Here is a 20,008-nt window from a genome sequence, read left to right as displayed (position 1 = left end):
AACTGGTACACAATTAAAAACATTTTATTTAGGCCTATCTATGGCCATCAAAAAGTTGAAGACTACATGTTTCGACGTTACAACGTCATCCTCAGATTTTATATAGTTTATGAATTTAACACATTCGTGTATAGTTGAATTCAAAAGTAAGGGCACCCATTAAAAGTCTGGTGCCACTGCTTGGATCCTCTGGAAACACCTATATGGGAACCTGCCATTGAGCAAGCACCATCGGTACTCAATACAACACATTTTTTCCATTGAATACCACTCTATATTATAAAATTATTGATTAAATTAAAAATTTCATCCGCTGCTTTTCTTCTTGAAAGTGGTTTACAAAACAATTAATCTTCATGAATTGTCCTTATAATCATATCTTACAAAGCCAATTAAATTGGCATTATCTGCTATGTCTGTGCTTTCATCCACTTATAACAAAAAAACTGACTACAGTTAACTCGACATACAAGTTATTTCAATATTTTTCGCCATATCCACAATTCTATGCTTCACTGTGTTATTAGATAGGGACAGTAAATTAAACCGATTTTTTTTTTTTCTTCTTTATAAACACGAGATGTGATTATTTTTACTGCTGGAAGTATTAATGTTTCAACAATAGTATGCAAATAACATGTCTCAGCTATTAGTTTTGAAATTTCATACGAGTCCATAACCAAGTCTTCATTGGAAGATCTTGTGGAAAAAGTGTATAAAATTATTGGTTTGTATAAAGCTATTTCATTTTTCTCATTTATGAAAAAATCTATTGGCTTACTCGAGTATTCTGGATGTCTGGTATCCAAGTGGCATTTCAGTTTCAATGGTTTCATGCTCTCATTTGATAATATTGAAAAATAAAGAACATATAGTGGCAAGTCATTATTGCTACAACCACTTATAAAACCATATTTCAACTATTCATCACAATACTATCGAGTCCAAGAGGTCTTTGACTTCTTTTCTTTGATACCAAGCTGCAAATCATTTAAACTTTGATAATTAGGCCTATTATTTTCACTAACTTTAGTTTCACTAGAACTAGGCTGCATTTGCGCATCACTTGAAGTTTTCTTGTGTGATGCATGATTATCCAGGCATCTATCCATATTGGAGTGGGGTTTTCTTAAAAATGAACAATTTAAAAAATTTTTAGTTAACACAAACTAAGTCACAAACAATTCTCTCTCTTCTCAAAACAAACTGACGCTTCTAGCACCGGCCACCAGCAACTTGTCTGCTGCCACCTGGCGCTACCAGACATAAGACTCAGGTCTCGCGTGCCTGTCAATTTTCATTAACAGAGTAAGCAAATTTAACACATTTGGAATGAAATTCCTAAAACTTTGATGTCGAAGAACTGGCATGCCTGTCAATTTCCATTAACAGAGTAAGCAAATTTAACACATTTGTAATGAGATTCCTAAAACTTTGGTGTCGAAGAACTGGTTAACTTGAATGAATAAATGGTCCATTTATGTGAGACAAAATCCCTTCATTGATCTTACATGCAGACAGGGAAAGATCGGTTTGGACTCAGCATGGGGACATGTCTAGCTAACGTGTGGTTGAAATTTACGGCATTTCACAAGAATCTGAAGGTTATAAACACCGTAAAACTTAATCTTAGGCTCTCTAAATTGCACTATGTGAAAACACCTTAATTCCTGTGGGACTGAAGGTACAAAGGCAGCCGTCAATTTGTGAATTCTATAGTATCGTAGCCTTAAATACAAACCTTCACTTTTCCTTCATGTTATATTAGCTTAGTTGAAATACTAAGAAATCAAAGTTAGATGAAATGAAAATGTAAATTATAATGTATTTGAAAATATTAATTTTAATATAATATATTTATATTAACTGGTTTAATTAAATGTTTCTTTAATATACAAGAAAGTTTAAAATGGCGGTGAAAGGGTTAAAATTAATTTAATTTTTTGTTTTTTTAGTTTTCTGCTGACCGGCATTTTTTTTCATGGAAAAATACTGGTTTGCGGACCGCACTTTGGCAAACGCTGCTCTAGGAGGAATAATGTAAATTATGGTAGCATACCTCTAACTAAGGGTATCTAGGAATTTCATTCTTGCTATCAAAGTTATTGTTTAAAATGTGATGTTTTGATAGAAATTTGAAACTGTTAACCTTAAAACAGTTTACTAAGAGAGAAAACTAAGGTATTTTACATAGAATTTTGTCATTGTGTTTAACAATAATTTACTCTCTGAAAAGTGTCTGTGAGCTATAACTTCTAACTAATTATTCGCTAGAACAATGTGCACCAGGAGAAGTGTCTGATACAGGCTTGAAGCCTTGTTTTCCTTGTCCAAATGGCTATTACCAGGCCAAAAAAGGGCAAGCAGCTTGTTTTCAGTGCCCAGAAGATGGAAAAACAAGAAGAAGAGGAGCAACTTCTGCTGAAGAATGTGAAAGTAAGTGCATAAGATTTGGTGACAGTCAGGCTTACAATTATATCATTAAAAAAAAGTATACTCACACACATATGTATACACACACACATATATATATATAGGACGTTTATACCTGGTTTAAAAATCTAACTGGTCACCAAAATATTTTGTTCAATAGCAATCCAAACTTACCATTATAACAAGAAAACATAAATTTAAAGAATGCTTCAAAATAATTTGCTATATCCTACAAAATCAGTAGTAAAATACAAATGATGAACAGTATTGAATACACTTACATGAAAAGCTACTTCACACTAAAATCAGTACAATACAATAAAAAAGGACAATGTCATTTTGCATGAATTAAACATGTAAGGCCAATTGAAATATTTTTAATTCATTCAATATGATGCTGTCCTTTTTAATTGTTTTTTAAAGTATTGAATACTTGAATGAAATATAATTTATACAATATCAGTGGATAAATATATTTTTGTGTACCATACTACAACTTTGAAATTACCAAGTTTTCTTTCAAATACTAAAAGAAGGAAACAAAAACGTTATAATTGTATTTGAAGTGGTTGTCAACATACTGTGATTTCTGTCTTTTACAGGTAAAAGTAATGAAGTGGAAGACAGTAGTCAGTCTGAACCAAAACTGTTACCAGTGAATGATTGCTTTTCAGTGCCTTGTCTGAATGGAGGCTCCTGCCAGTCACTGAACTTTAGTTATTTGTGTCAATGTAAACCTGGCTATAAAGGTAAAACTAAACTATTAAGATAATTTCTTGTGTTAGTGATAATCGCTTCATCTGAAGGAGAACTAGTATGATCCCATTTCTTCAGACATTTAATAATTTAAGTATACACCTGGTTACAAAACACAGATATATATTAAAACTATTTTATTAAGATAATTTCTTGTGTTAATGATAATCACTTCATCTGAAGGAGAACTAGTATGATCCCTTTTCTTCAGACATTTAATAATTTAAGTATATACCTGGTTACAAAACACAGACATATTAAAACTATTTTATTAAGTTAATTTATTGTGTTAGTAATAATCATTGCTCTTGTTGTGCTTTTCAATATGCAGTACTGTTTCTTAGCTATCAGTTTATTAGATAAGATAATTAAAAAAGTGATTAAAAAAATCAAACATTTTGTTTAATAATTATATTATAATGAAGAGGAGTTTGTTAAGATGTAATTTTTTTTTTTGTATTGTGCATTGCTACACAAAGTAATCTCACAATGATATGTTTGTGGCATTTCTATGTATATAAAATAGGTTATTGTAATCATTTGGATTTTTCTTTTCAGTGACCCATGAAAATATTTTTAATGATGTTATAAGTGGATAAACTAAACTGAACTGGGAATGTAAAACATTTTGCTAACTGTTTTAGAATTTATAAAATGAAAGAACATTAGTATTTTTAGGAGGGAGAGAGAACTGATGTAATGACTAGTTAAGAACTACAGTTTCAGACAACATCACCTTTCATCAATTCAATTAAATCAATGAGAAAAAATATCATGCAGTACAGATTCATACGAGTTTTAGTTAGGAAATTAGTTGGTGTCATGTTTGTTTATGAATACAATTTTGATACTTTTCCATTGCAAAATAATTTGATGTTTTTGAGTTTATCAGCTAGGTCTAGTACCAGGATTTCCTTTACCTTGCAGTAACTTAAGTTGTAGTATGAAAACATATTAGCTCACATTAGGTTAGCAAAATATTGACTAGCCTAGAACTGCAGTTTTCACCTATATCAGCTAAATCCAGCTAAATCAGTGTTGTAAAATGTATGTTTGGATTCACAATTGCATAGCCAAATTTCTGCTTAAAAATGCATAATGTTTGTTGAAAATATGTTTATATTATGTACATTTTCTTATAGTGTTGGTGGATATTAATATCAAACTAAAACACGGTATCATGTAAGTAAGTCCATACATGTTGATTCTTGTGTGCTTTACTACATATATTCCCCAAAATTCTCAGCTTCGATGTTCTTAAAACAAAACATCAAGACAGTATTAGATTTAATAAGCCAAAATGTTCTTATATATGTTAAATGCATTTTCACATGTGAATGTATGTATATAAATATAATAGTACTGTCTCTCTGTTGTATGTCCATGTAACTACAATTTTACCGGGTGTGGATGAATGTTCACCAAAATTGGTGGGGAAGTTCATTAAGTCCATATAAATTTTCAGTTTTACATTTAGCATTTTGCTGTTTTTATGGGCCTTTTTGAATTTTTTACTACTACTTCCCTCCATGTGGATGAATCTTCACTAAATTCAGTAAGAAGGTTTGTTGGGTCCATGCAGAGATACATGGAAATTTGTGGTTTTGCAGTTTTTATGGGCATTTTTGTGTTTTTTACAATTACATATAAGGGAAGCAACTTTTCTTGTCCTGAGATAACCTTTGAAATATTGTATCTGAATCATAACATGACGTTTCATTTTTTATTTCTTATAAAATTATTTGAGCATAGCTGTAAAAGTTTTTAGTTGCCATTTTTTTCTTCTAAGTAATAATGCCAAAGCTAGAATACCAGTAATATGTGGTGTAAATATGTGTTTGACTTGAAATCCCAATACTATTTGTTACTTCTTCTCACATAACAACTTTTCTCAGTTAATGCTGTCCTCTATATGCTCAATGTTTTTTTGCTAACCACTAGCCTTGATACTCCTACCTATCCCCACATGTTTAACATAGTACAACTGTGCTGTAGCAATGCAAAAGCATGAGACAACCCTCCACCAATAGGAGTGTGACACACTCTCCTGGCACAGCTTTCTCTCCCTGGATTACAAAGTCTTACCTCACTTCTCAATTTGGCACTAAAGTGTTTAAATTTTGCTCATTGTGCTTTCAGTTTTCAAATTTTGCTAAGTGTTGTTATTTTCATACTTAGGTTTTGAACTTAAATGTTCAAATTTGATAATCTAACAGTGGTTCAGTATGAGCTGAACTGTTTTTGGGAAAACATTTTTCCTCTCTCTTTTTCCACAACTCATTTTCTACCAAGATTTTTTATCTTGGTGTTCTTATCCACTCAAAATTTGGTGATAAATTCAGAATTTATTGTTATGACAACTCCAACTGCTACCACTACGATGGTTCAAACACCTGTTACTGTGACCACGGGTGCTACATTATGGGCAGATGTGGTTTCATCTCTCATCTACTGGGAAATGGAATCCTTTATGCAGGCTGGGCTCTTCTGACCCTTAACCAGTTCTCCCCTACCCTGGGGATGCTGGACAGGATGGCAAAAACTTGGACAACCATTTTCTTCCTTTTTCCTTTGCCATGCAGTCTCTGTCAGCTGTGATTGATGCTCTTAGACCTTCATCATATTCTGGGTATGGTATCACAAATTTGTTATGTTTTGTCCTTATCCCCAGTGTCATATTACCTCTCCCCTTCCTTGTTACATGACAAACCTGCTCTAGAATTATTTGTTTTTCCTCCTTCTCCCGAAATCAGTGTCCATGCTAAGCATTTTGCCAACCAGTTATGTTCATGTGTTAGCATGCCCCATCCCCCTCTTTCTTCTGAGGCTCATGCTTTGGCCTACCATCTAGTTTCGAATCGTTTTTTGGATTCTCAGCAGTTAGATTTTTAATCCCAGTTTGGAGTTCACACCCTGATACCTTGGTCCTTTTCTCCCAGGTACAGTTCTCCCACCTTCAGTTAACTTTAACCTCCCTCCTTCACTAACTCTCTTCCATTCACCTTTTTTTCTGAGGCTATCCATCATTCCCCTGAGGGTTTTTGGCTATTCCCTACTTTGTCCACATTAGCACATTTGTCTTCCACAGCCCTGTCCCTTCACACTTGGCTACTGTATAGTTGGGATCTTTTGGGAAAAGATTCCCTTCTGGTGTGGGTGCATTTGCCTCCCCTCACATCATTAAAAGATTTATGCATGGCACCCTTGTTGTGTCAGTCTGTTTTTGGAGGTATCCCTGAGCTCTTGGAGTCTGTGGAGTCTCCGTTCTTCCCTATCCTCCCTGGCTACTTGCCTGTCTCAATCCCCCCCTGCTCCTATACCTGTATTCCACCCCCCCACCCGCCCCTTATCTGTTTCTTCTGCTCGGGTTTCAGAGGTAAATCTTCTTAGTATTCACCACTGACTCCTTTGCCACCAGTAGTATCAGTGACTATCTGTAGGGGCCAGGCTGTACAATTTTGTCCACGTGTGGATAATCGTTGCTGCAGATTCTTGAGTTCTTCAGATTGTATCAGACAGACTCTCCCTTTTTTTCCACACTCAGTTTCTTCTCAGAGAAGCTGCATGGGTAAGTTGGCTGATTAAGTTAAAGTCTGTCCTGACCTCAGTACAATATCTTGTTCATCTTGGAGTCCTTTTCAACTCCTACCTCAGTTGTGCTCAACCTTCTCTCGTTCTACTATAGTCTCTGGAGCTGGCAGTTCAGAAAGCACAATCTACTGCTACTTTACCTGCACATGAGGGCTCTTCAGTGGGAATATACAATCAATGAGACCTTGCCTGAGATTCCCTGGACTCCCCTATCCACTTCCCTTCCTCCCTTCTCAACAAGTTCCTCTTCCAGCTCCCAGACTGAATTTACACCTTTTTACAGATGCCTCTCTGATTGGTTGGGGAGCATTGCCAGTAGATGCTTAAAGCCAGGATTGGAAGGGCCATTACATTCATGCCTATCCTCCAATCTGTCTACTTCCCAGAGTCTTATCCATCATTCAAACCACTCCTTGTCAAGTGTTTCTAGTGGCATAGTTCTGGCCTGCTCAGACTTAATTCCTATTACTATAGCCTCTTCCTTTCTCCTTTTCTCTTTGTCAACCACCTGCATCTCTGTTTCATCCATCTATTCCCATACTCCAGCTTCATGAGTGACTTTTTTTCCAGTCCTTTGCAAGAAGGACTGGTCTTTCCACATGGGTAGCATCCCTTATTTACTGTTCAGTCCATCTTGCTTTATCTTTGTTTCAGCACAAAAGGCATGTTTTTTTTTGGCATTGGTCACTCAGTCATAGCCTCATTCCATCGTGTCCCACTAGAGTAAGTTGTACTGCTATAGTGTAAATTCTTTAAGAGTAAGTTATAATACTATAGTGTAAAGTGTTTTAGAATAAGTTATAGTTCTACAGTGTAAATTGTTTGAGAGTAAGTTATAGTGCTATATGATATCATGTAGCATGCACAGATTCCTTCCATGTTTCCTGTTCCCAACTCTTTATCCACTAGAATTCTTTCATATCTAGAGATCTTGCCCCAATTACCCTTACAGGTTTAATTCGCTAACTTATTAATTTCACCACCAAAATACTAGATATAATACAAGGTATTAAGAAAAGCATTTGGAAATTTATATTTTAATAGTGATTCACATTGTGGATTTAGGAAACAGTTTTCTTTTATCACACATTTGTTGGAGTTTTTTTGGCACAACATACACTTTGCTGAATGACAGCACTACAGTAAGTGTAATCGTATCTTGATTTTCTGAAAGATTTTGAAAAGTTGTTTCATGAGAGACTTATTAGTACATTAGATGCTTATGGTTGAAAAGCTGAGTTAGTAGTAAAAGGAAAATGCTGATAAATGGACATTGTTCTAATTTTAAAGAATGTGACTAGCTGGTCCATAAGTATGTATTTGGGACAGTTTGTTGTTCATTGTTTGTGTCAACAAATAGTTTTCTTTTTCATATACTAATATTTTCCAACTTGCTGATATTAAGAAATTTTTAAGAAGAACAGATTATATTTAAGGTGTTTTATTGAGTGAACCAAAATATTGAAAATTAGTTTCAGTATTGAGAATTTTAAAGTTTCGCACTTAGGGTATGATTATTTGGAATGGATATTTTTTGTCAGGAGAGAATTGGCATTGTAAAGAACAAAGTAATGTGATTATTGATGAAAATGAAGATTTCAGCCAATGTTTAATTATAGTTAAATAAGGAATTAAATTTTGCATTTTGTTTAAAAGTTTTAAATATGAGAACAAGGCAGCTATAGTGATCATCTGTAAGACTGATAAGGCCTCATTTGAAGAACCATGAGCAGTTTTCATCCCTTTACTTTAGGAAGGATACCAACATGTTGAAAAGAGTGCAAGCACTGGTTATACTTAAATGATACCTAGCTTAAGAAATATAAGAAATGAGGAGAGGCTCTAAGTTTTGGACTTTTTATCCTGGAGTATAGGTGAGTTAGAGGCAAACTGATCCAGGTGTTACAATTGTGTGTAGTTTGAACAGTCTTCTTATGGATGGTCTATTTGAGTGATAAAAAGGTTGGAAACACAGACTTAAATATTAAGGGTAACAGAGTCAAAGTATGGATGTGTACTTATTCTTTGGAAAAATATTTTTTGGTTAAAGGTATAAACTTATAGAATGATGTGATGTTATTTGTGAGCTGCAAATTAAATTTTTTAAAAATAATTGTCAGATACTTGCATAGATGGAAACAGCTATATTGAAGTTACTTTTCATGTTTCACTTGGCAGTTATGGTGGGTTTTAAAGGATGATCTATTTAGATTAAATAGCAGGAAGTATATCATTGGTATGCTATGCTCTGTGTGTGACATAGAGAACATATTGCATGTAACAAACGTGATTGAAAAGTATTTGTAAACAATCCAAATGGTGTGAAGACTAATTGAAAGTATTTTTTCAATAGGAATCCATTGTGAGGAAGAGATTGATGAATGTAAAAGCAATCCCTGTCAGAATAATGGAACATGCGAAGATTTTTTGAATGGATTCAAATGTGTCTGTCCTGATGGCTTCACTGGGAATACATGTGAAGAAGACATTGATGAATGTGAGAACAATCCTTGTTATAACAGAGCCACATGTGTTGATGAAATCAGTAGCTTTTCCTGCTTATGTTCAAATGGCTTTGCAGGTAAGAACATACATTTGCTATAAGAAATATTATGTTTAAAATAAATTGACTTAATTTTTCTGAACTTCTGACGAAAACCTTCTTGAGTAAGTTAATATCATTTCAGTAAAGCTACTTTTAATTTATCATAATACATGACATCTTCTGATGTCATGCCTACATATACTTGTAGGCCTTTTCTTGTGAGAAGTGGGCTGAGACAGACTTCCCAGTCACCTTTGTCTCAGTTCTGACTTTGGGCAAATCTTTCATATCTCTCCAGGAAGGCATCCATGTCATCTTGATGTACATCAAATTTGAATAGCATGGGTCGGCTGGACCTGACTCCCTTGTCATTCTTGGGTCCTTCTTCCTTCTGTTGGGCAAGTTTTGCAATCTCAATTTGTGCTCTTATTCTCTCTATTTCTAGTCTCTTCCCTCTCTCTTCTTTTTTAATTTCTATTCTTATCCTTTCTCTCATTTTCTTCTCTTTTCTTCAGTCTTTCTTCTTTCTCAATTTGTCTTTTCTGTTGCCGTTCTTCTCTCTCTCTCTAGCTCTTGTTGTTGACAATTAGGCATTTGTGTGTGAATACATGTCTTTTTTTGTGTTTGTGATCTTTTGTGATATTAGGCATTTGTTATGGAAATATATAAAAAGACACATACTATTGTGGAAATGTTAAATTTGGATTTTAGTTTTCAAATATATCTACACCAGCAGATTTTGTGGCCTTTTATTTCCACATTATAAATTCATTGTCCTGTCCATTTCATTTTCATTATAAGCCAGATGCAGGTTCTAGGCTGTGCTTGTATTTTCTGCCTGTCTTAGCGACACTTCCAGACAAAAAGTGTACCATGGTACAGAGGAGGTGTGGTCATCCATTGGTGGGACCCTATACTGTTCCTGTTAACTGAAAGTTAACATTTTCCAATACTGAAGATGTATTTTTGATAGATACTTCACCTCACACTTCCCATTTCCAGTGCATCAAACGTTTTTGCATAATATTGAAGTGGTGATTGATCAATTAGTATAAAGGGAGTCAGCTGCACTAGGAAGGTATGTTGCACTCTTATAGGTGTAGGTGGAGAATTGTCACATGCTCATTTACATGCAACAGCATAGCAATATAACATGAAATACGAGTTTAGGTGGGAGCCTCAATGCTAGTGGCAAGTGAAAAAGTTTTCATGTAAAGGAATGTACTCAATTAGAAAATACGTGAGAGGAGATGATATTTATCAGAAATACATTTTCATTGTTGGAAAATGTTAACTTTGGCAGGCTAGAAGTAATCTTTAACTAAGACAGTTTTATTTTTCTAACAGAGTGGTTTTTCTTTGGATTGGGTTGTCTTCAGTTGTGGTGGATGTAATAAATTTATGAACATTTGAAGGAAGGCTTGATAAGTATTTGAATGATAAGGGCTGGCTTTGACTTTCTTTGTTTTTTCAAAGTTTAGTTTATTATCTGGATGGGACAGCCTCTATGGACCAATTTTTCCCATATCCATAAATTTTATGATACGTGTCTGAAGCCTATTTGTGTGGTGTGATAAAGCCAAATGATGAGATATGTTCTGTAAGAGCAAGAAATCCTTATTTAGGCCATTACATTTAATGAAGTATCTCATTTGCTTTATGTATTGTGTACTACTGGCTAGAGATAGTATATAAAATATTTTTTTATCCTCACTTCTAGTTTGAAAGCCATAATGAAATGATTGATAGTAATACAACAGAGCTCATTTTTGAGACTGTAAATTATCTCACAACTTTGAATGTGAAAGTCACAGCTTACGGTTATGAGAAATGTACACTTTAAGAGATAGTACATGTTAAATACCCTCTGGTGGTAAAGCATTAAGTGTGAGAGCTTATAATACCTAAAAGTGGGTTTATTTGTCCCAATGTGTAGCTTTGTGCTTAACAACAAACAATCAAATATGTATTGAATTAAATGATCAAATATTAAAGAAATTAATATGATATAGTTAGTATGTGGAAATATCTTTATTTATTTTCTTTCAGGACCACTGTGTCAGTACAACATTGATGAATGTATGAGCAGTCCCTGTCAGAATGGAGCTGTGTGCCAGGACATGGTAGCTAACTACAGTTGTGAGTGTCATCATGGATACAGTGGCCAAAACTGTGAAATAAATATTGATGACTGTGCTGTATTACCTTGTAAGAATAATGCCACTTGTATAGATGGGATTGGAAGCTTTAGGTAAAATTTAGGATAAACAGATTAGTTACTTAAAATCAATTATTCTAATACAAATTTGTATTTTCTTTATATGTGTTAAGTTGGTATCATTGTCTTAGATTTGCTTCTTTAAAATTACATATATTAAATAAAACTGGAAAAAGAAACAAACATAAATGGTTTATATTTCTATGGTATCTGAGACTAATGAAAAAATACTAAAAGAGTGTTCTATCTTTATAATCTTACAAAAAAGTGCTAGCTTGAAATGTCAACTTGGGAAGTTTTGTAACCTATTCTTTAATTTTAGTGGCTATATTTAAGTCATTCATAATGGGATTTCAATTTACATTATTATCACCATGCATGCATAATCATGTTGGTTTGTTTATGCCACTACTAAATAATTGTTGATGGTTCGGGTCTGCAATTTAGAACAGTAGGCTAGGCCTATTGACTATTACAATTACAAATCCCTAGATAATTCTACGTTTTGAAATATACTTAGACTTGCATGTTTCAAATATAGCACTGAGTCAATAACAAGTATTGTAGTGTTAATGGTGTAAACATAGCCATTACAATAAAACAATAAATGTATGATAACTTTTGTGGCTACTTAAAATTATGAAACAGTGTTACCAGTTGCCTACTGGCTGTACGTTGTTCTATTGAATCCCTATATTTTCCTTTTCTCAACTGTACTTTACGGTAGTTTGTTTTCCAACAGTAATATTCACTCTTAATGCAAATGAAGACCTTCTGTAGTTGCTTTTTTTGCCAAACTAGTGTAAAAGAGGCAGACAGTCTGCCAGTAGAGTTATGATGAATATGATTATAGAGCTTCTCTTGCAAGTTTGTCATTTTCCTCATTTAGCTTTATCCTCACATTGCCTGGTACAACTTATGCTCTTACCATACATATGCTTTTCTTTCTGTTATCTGTCTGGGTATCAACCACTCTGAATTTTATACATAACAGCCTGAGAGGTATGTTGGTGGCATTGTCTATTTGCAATTTGCTGCTTTCAGCAATACAGAAGAGAACTTCTTTTATAGTTTCCAGTTACATCCTTGTGCTGCCTGTGAGAAGCTTGATTGGTAGACTAATTGGTGAACAAAGCCACCTGAACAGTTTCCAGAAACCTTTCTCCCTCATGATTTGCTTCTAGCAATTCCCAGTATATATGCCTGAAATTAAACTCACCCATAAGCATGACTTCATTAACAGCTGAAATCTTAATCTCTTTGTAAAGTTTCTCACTAATTTCATTTCCTTTTTCTTTTATGTCCATTAATAGAAATCCAAATGGATTCAATCTCCTTGCTATTATCTTTGATATCCTAAACTTCAACTGGATCTAACTCACTTTTACATATAAAGCCACTCCTTCCCCACTCTATAATACTCTATCCCTATTAAATAGCCTGTAACCCTGTACTTTAAAGAAATATCTGTCATCAAAATCATCTATGTTTAACCATGCTTCAGTTATTCCCATTATATCAAAATTCTCCATTAATACCAGTACTCTAAAGTCATCCATTTTATTTCTTATACTTCTAGCATTACAATAGTAACAATTAAACCTATCTTCATAACTACTTCTATATCGTTTCTTATGCTAAACTTTTCTCTGCCTCTTATTCTTTTTACACTTAGTTTTTCCTGGCCCACACCACTGTGTAGTCCTGGTTTAAAATTTCCCTTACAGCTGAGTTAATAGCCTTAGCAAACAAGTCAGCCCTATCATACTTAGGTATAAACCTTCCATCCCAACCAGCCAATCTGCTTATTCTTACATACTAACCTAAGCCTAGCATTTATTCCTAGTGGCCTATTTATAATTTCATCTCCACAGTTAAATTATGGCCTCTTTCTTTAAATGCCTTTATGCCCTAGTACTTATTAATTAGCTCCTCTGACTTATTTTTTCCTACATTATTAGCCCCCTACATGCACCACAAAAACTACAACTCTGCTAGCTCCCTTTTTTATATCTCCTGCTTTGTCAATTATATCCTCCACCTATGCCCCTAGGTAGCATAACCTGATTCTTTTTCTCCCTATTTACCCCACAGACTATTCTATTTACATGGCTTGTCAAGGAATCACCTATAACTATAATCTCCTTATCATCCACATCCTTCTCTGACCCTTTTGTTTTCCTTCCCTTCAATAGTTCCTCATCTGCAGAAGCCAAGGGCTGAAATTTGTTGCTCAACAGAATAGACTCATTATAACTAAATTCACTACTTTTTGCTCTAATAGTACTCTTTCTAACTTCCTGAAAGTCATTGTTAGCTGATGTATCTCTTGCATGTAAAAGCTCCTCCTGAAATCCTGTTGCCATTTCCCACAGTTTACACTTCACTTTATCTATTGCTTTTACTTTAATTATGATAGCCTCTAACTTCTCATCCAACCTACGAACTCTACATGAAAATTGCACATCTTCATTACTTGCTTCTTCAAAAGTACATGCAACTCCCGAGTTCCCAAATAAAACCCACTCATTGTACCCATTACACCTAACAAACTGTGAACGCTCAACTCCTTGCACTAGTCTTAACCATTGTATTTATACTTACAGCCTGAAAGAAAACACTCAATACCAAATACCAGTAGCCTATTGTTAACACTGTTACTATTAAGCCTAATGTTTAAGAACCAATTATTTTTTATCACTACTTTGTCTTCACACTAAAGTAATAAAGTTTATCTTTAAATATATAGAACTTTATTAGAACAATATACGTGATGTTAATAATAAAATGTATTTAGCCTGATTTGTATTATAACCTACCTATATCTATAAGCTGAATTTATACACCAATGGATCTAATTTCAAGTAAACAAGTTGATTCTCAAAACACCAAGAGACAATAAACTAGTTTTTAGATTATATTTATATAATAAAACAATGTATTGATCCTGTTTTACGATTTACAAGTAAGTTGAAATATACTTAAGCCTAAAGTACCGTTACACGTACTAAGCCTATTTTAATGTTGTAGTCACATTTACACCATTAAACTCTAAGTTAAAACTCTGACCATCTTACTTTTATTTACCAATCGTACTATATTTTTGCACAATATCTGTTTTGAGTTATTGCAACTAAATAAACATTATTGTTTTGACTTGGTATGACACTAAATTTGTTGAAGTTAATATAATGGTATTTTAGTAAAATACACTATACACTTGTTGAACAAAGTAGATGTACAAAGTGGTCCAAAAGCACTAGGACTCTGATGTATTATCATAAATGCTGTTTTGTCTTCCTTATTTACTACAAATAGATGACAACAGAAATTCTCATTACAAAATAAATTTCTTCAAATTTACCTGCTCCTTTATTATATATGTTTCTGTTTATTGTGTAATATCTGGATAGAGACTGCCATCAGGAAACACATTTCTTTATTACATATTCTTGTAGAATCCTATTACTTTTGGTCACACTGTATATTGAAATTATGTACCTATGGTTTTCAATTCAATCCATGTGTTTTGTTTCAGAATATAGTTTGCAAATACATTGAAGATTTATTATTCTATAACTTACAGTATTCCATGATGATATTTGCATTAAAGTTAAGCATATCTTCACATGGGTTCATTTGTATTATAAAACTGAAAGGTGGAGTTTTTAATATCTTATGCCTAACTGAGAGAGATTATAGTTTACATTTAGTGTTATTAAGTTTTCTAAAATTGAAACAAATTGGGACTAGAAATAAAATATATTTAAAGTTAGTTAAGTTTTGAGCTATATATTTGTTAAGCTTCTTTAGTATGTTAAAAGTTTCAAGTTTTTGCAAGCTAGTTATAAGTTTTTGTTTTGCTGTACTGTTTTTTCTTAAAATTATATACGTCTTTTGTGACTCCAATTTTGTAGTTGTGAGTGTCTGCCAGGCTTTCATGGAACTTTCTGTGAGAAAGACACTAATGAGTGCTTATCTCAGCCATGTATGAATGGAGCTACATGTTTAGACCAGATCGCAGGGTTTATTTGTCTGTGCGCACCTTCCTTTTCTGGCCAACTGTGTGAAACAGGTGGGTCATGCAAGTTTCTTTTTTTTTTAGAACTACTAAAAGAGAAACAGCTAAACCAAGTTGAAAAAATATATGATACAATATAGCATATGTTTTATTTAAAGTCAAAGTGACAGATAATTATGGAAATTCTCAGTTCATCTTGGAAAATGACTGCTCAAATAATTAATTATGTTATACTGTGCATAGAGTATAGTTATTATAAATATAGTTTTCAGAATGTTTTCACAGTATTCATCATTCTATAAATAATTTGCATATAATGCAATATAAAATATGTAGCTGTACCGCTATATCTTCTTTGTAGTGATTTTCAGTATAATGTAGTATAGGTGGGTTTATTGCCTTTTAGTTACTTTATAAATAATGGATACTCAAAATTTAATTTTATAGAGCAATGAGGTTTTTTCACTGGCAGCTAAGTTACTAATGTGAATTCCATTAATGCATATGAATCAGAGACTTTGGAACTGGAGGCACTGTAGAACACCCACGTTCACATACATACTTGACTTATATAGCAACTGTGAATTATATTATTCTATTGTTATATTACTTTTCTGGAGGGCATGCTCTCAGACCACCCTAGATTGAGCTGAGCTGCCGTTGGTAGCATGGGAGCTGCTTTTAGCAGCTCCTTATATTAGGTCATCAAGAAATTAATGTTGCATTTTGGAACACTTTCATTACACCCCCCCTCCCCCCCAAAAAATGTACATCACATATAATGCTTAGTATACTCTAATCCATTATAGTGATGACACACAATGAGACACACATTTGGCATGTAATGCTGTTTGAATACAAGAAGGGAAGCAATGCCTCTGTAGCCACAAAGAATGTAAAAGAAGTTTATGGAAATGTTTTGAACAAATTTCGTTCCGGTAACTCTAGCCTTAAAATCTGTGGCTCTATGGTTGTTTTTGTCATTTCATTCACTCTCAGAGGTCAGGCTCAGCTCATATTTTATCTTGTGATGTTTTGAGTGAAATTTTCTTTTAGGTTTGCTGTGTACACTATGCATTCCTTTTTTCAAACAAATAATTTTAAGGTAATTGGTGAATTGTGTATAATTTATATGAAATAATTTATGGATTATTATTCATATATTTTAGTATAGCATTTATTTTTTGTCTAGTAGTATGTTTTTAATTTCTTAGATTATTTTATTGATATATCTTCTATGTTTAGTTGTACATAAGTTGTAATCAGTTATTTATCAAATAGACATAATTGAAATAATTCCTTGTTTTTTTCAAAAATATATTGTATAATGTTTTAGTTCAAAGAGAGTTATTAATATGTTGAAAGATGCTCTATAAAAAGTATGAAGTAGAAATTAAATTCTTCAAATCAAATTTTTCACTAGTTCCAGGAGTGAAATTCTAACTTTAGTAATAAGTATTTCTAATTTTCCTAGACTTAATTCAAAGAAACATGAGACCATTTATAACATATGCTGTACCTCTTCTGGTTTTACAATACCTACTGTATGTTTTCCTTAATACATCAATTATGACCATAAAGTGAATATTTCTTAGTTGTGTGGTCAAAGCACTTGACAAAACCATGTAAAAACATCTATAGATGTTAAAAATTGTGAATTTTCTCCAGGAAAATAGGGTTTCTAATCCATAGCATAAACTGTTGAATGTTTAACCCAGATACCTGTAAACCTGAAAACCTAATATATTTATTAGTGAGAACATATTTCCTTCACGGTACTGATAGTAAAATTGTTTACATGACACATTATGGTAAGCTGTTTGCTGTATAGTAATATTTAGTTATTCTTATTTATATTGCCTCAACTGTTGCTAAACCTACATCCATGTGATAACTAATGGTTATTGGAAAACATTATTTAATGCTTTACTCCATGTATTTACATTAAACAACTAAATGTATGTATAAGCAATAATTTCTAAATATAATGCATTTTCTTTCCTTCATTTAAGATACTGATTCCATTGAACATTTTTATAGAGCTTTCAGGAAATTTCTTTCTTCATTTCCCATTTTCTGGGACACTGGACTTTGTACAATTAGAAGGTCTACGTCAGACATTAGACCATGTGACCATGTGCATGTGGATGAAAACTAATGACACTCGGAACTATGGTACTCCTCTGTCATATGCTGATGACACAGCAGACAATCTGCTGACATTAACAGACTACAGTGGGTTTGTACACTCCTTATTGAATTATTTAATACAGTTTAAGAAAATTTGCTTTAGATTTTGAAATACCCTTTATTATATAATAATTTTTCTTTTAGATTATTGAAAACTCTTTGGCTATGATATTTTTAATGTAATATTTATAATGAACACCTATAAACAGAATGCATTAGTCTAAACATAATAACATGCATTGTAATATACCTGTATGCAGAACAAATGAAAATAAAAAATAGTGTTCCAATTGAAAGTTAGTTTTAAATATTTTAAAGCAGAGTCCCTGTAATCCTTAACTTATTTTACTCATCTGCATTGTCAGTGTGCTTCAAATAACAAGTTTGTATTGAAATTTTCTATCTAATACATGATGAAGAATATGCAATTTTACCTTCCTTTGTGATTGATCTTACTGTATTTTATATTGTAAGTCAGTTATATTCTAATAGTGATCTGAAATTATCTTGAAAAAAACAAAGGAACATTTACATAATGACAGTTTTTTTACATTGAAGAAATGAGCAATCTTAACTGATCATCAGTAAAATTAGTTTCCTAAAAATATAGCTTCCAATACAGTCTTACCTTCATCACACAAAACTATCTTTTTGCTTCCCTCTAAGCATTACTAAAATATTTTGTGTTCAGCACACCAGTCTATATACCCCATCAATTTCACACCATTATTGAAAACGTACATATCGTGTGACTACTCTTCACCAATAACATTGTGCCACCGATATTGGTGCAGCTAGCTCCCTCTGCTATTTCCACTTCCTCACTTTTTTAATTGGCATAGCTTTGTTTAGACATGTTTTTTTGCATGTGGCTACCGCTTATGATTGTGCTTATTTGCCATTTAAAATATTTCTTCAACAGTTTACTTTTACTGTTTTTGCATTCAAGTGTTTCAACACTATTTTTTTTACATTTGTTTCTTGTCACTGAAATGTACTGACTATGGTAGTTCCCATTACAGTCGGAAACACTACTGATATGACTTCCCAGGAATCGGTATTGACTTTATCTGCAGAGGAGGTACAGGCCTTAATTCGAAGGGAGCTAGATTTATATGTTCAATCAGCAATTTCTTTTCCTTTTCAGCATGACAATGTTGCTGAGGAAGAATACAATCAAGGAGAAGACAATTTGGATTCTCTTTTTCTGGCACCTTCTTATTTTGGTTTGTCACACCCTTTTTTTACAGGTGGTTACTCAGGTCAATGGTCATTGCATATTCAATTTCTTCCTGTATGTTCAAGATGAGAGTGATTTCACTAATTTTCTTTTTCCTGTTCCTGTTGCCATGCCTCCACATCCTTCACTTTGGTGGAGGTTTGTTCTTCTCCTTTCTTTCTTTCTTCCTATTGCTTCCTAATCTCCCAGTGGTAAGTTTGGACTTGTACACTTTGCATCTGGTTGTGATACCTGTGGTAGATGTGGTTCAGATGGCCTTTGTGTGGGAGAATTAAGTAATTCATGTCATCAGGGCTCAGACCTTGATAAGTTAGATATTTATGTGTCCTTTGTTGTCTAAGTTAATTTAAATTTATTATAAGTTAGATATGAATTATTACTTTATTTTCTAGGTAATTTTAGTTGATTTATACTTCCATTATCATTATGTACTTTGTAGACTAGGTAAATTTCAAAATTTTGTCAGTTTGATATCAATGAGTACTTAGTTATCGAGGTATGCTTAGATAGTTTGAACTTTACTAATCATTCCAACTAGTAACATCTAATTCATTGTTCTATCTGAATAATTTTTTTTACTGTCATTGTTAAATATGTGCATTATAATCCTAATTTTCTTCAATGTAGGGCTTTGCTTTGGCTACATTTCATACATTCTTGATACTAGAATTCAAATTTTCTCCTCGTACTCTACAGTTCAGGGTTTGTTCCCACAGTACCTACATTGTCGATAGTTATTTATAGCTAGAAATTGAGTGTTCCAGTTTAGGGCCCTACTGTTTTGACTAACCTCGGCCTCTGATGTGTTTTGTCTGGTGGTAAAATCTTTTGCCTGACATCTTCAGATGATGGGTCTTTGCATTCATCATTACATGGACAACTGGCTCTTGCTCACTTCTTTCCATTCACAGTTCAGAGACCACACTCATCTGATCATACAAGAAGCAGCATAGGGTGATTCCTGATAAAGGTGGTGAAGTCCATTCTTATCCCTACTTAATACATTGTTCATGT

At 33.2% G+C, this 20,008-nt stretch overlaps 1 protein-coding gene across 1 annotated transcript in view; it reads left to right on the top strand.

The window, feature by feature from the left end:
- The window catches only part of LOC106478401 (sushi, von Willebrand factor type A, EGF and pentraxin domain-containing protein 1-like), a 133,905-nt gene that overhangs the window by 55,367 nt on the left and 58,530 nt on the right, over positions 1 to 20,008 (top strand). Inside the window, exons 17-22 of the mRNA XM_013938945.2 lie at positions 2,275 to 2,436; positions 3,036 to 3,182; positions 9,134 to 9,361; positions 11,375 to 11,576; positions 15,461 to 15,618; positions 17,605 to 17,803. Of these exons, the coding sequence (XP_013794399.1) occupies positions 2,275 to 2,436; positions 3,036 to 3,182; positions 9,134 to 9,361; positions 11,375 to 11,576; positions 15,461 to 15,618; positions 17,605 to 17,803 (1,096 nt within the window). The remainder of the gene's footprint in view (positions 1 to 2,274; positions 2,437 to 3,035; positions 3,183 to 9,133; positions 9,362 to 11,374; positions 11,577 to 15,460; positions 15,619 to 17,604; positions 17,804 to 20,008) is intronic.

The sequence above is a fragment of the Limulus polyphemus genome, unplaced genomic scaffold (assembly GCF_000517525.1).
Source record: "Limulus polyphemus unplaced genomic scaffold, Limulus_polyphemus-2.1.2 Scaffold208, whole genome shotgun sequence".
In the NCBI taxonomy this organism is placed as follows: domain Eukaryota; kingdom Metazoa; phylum Arthropoda; class Merostomata; order Xiphosura; family Limulidae; genus Limulus; species Limulus polyphemus.
This window is presented reverse-complemented; position numbering and strand designations above follow the sequence as displayed.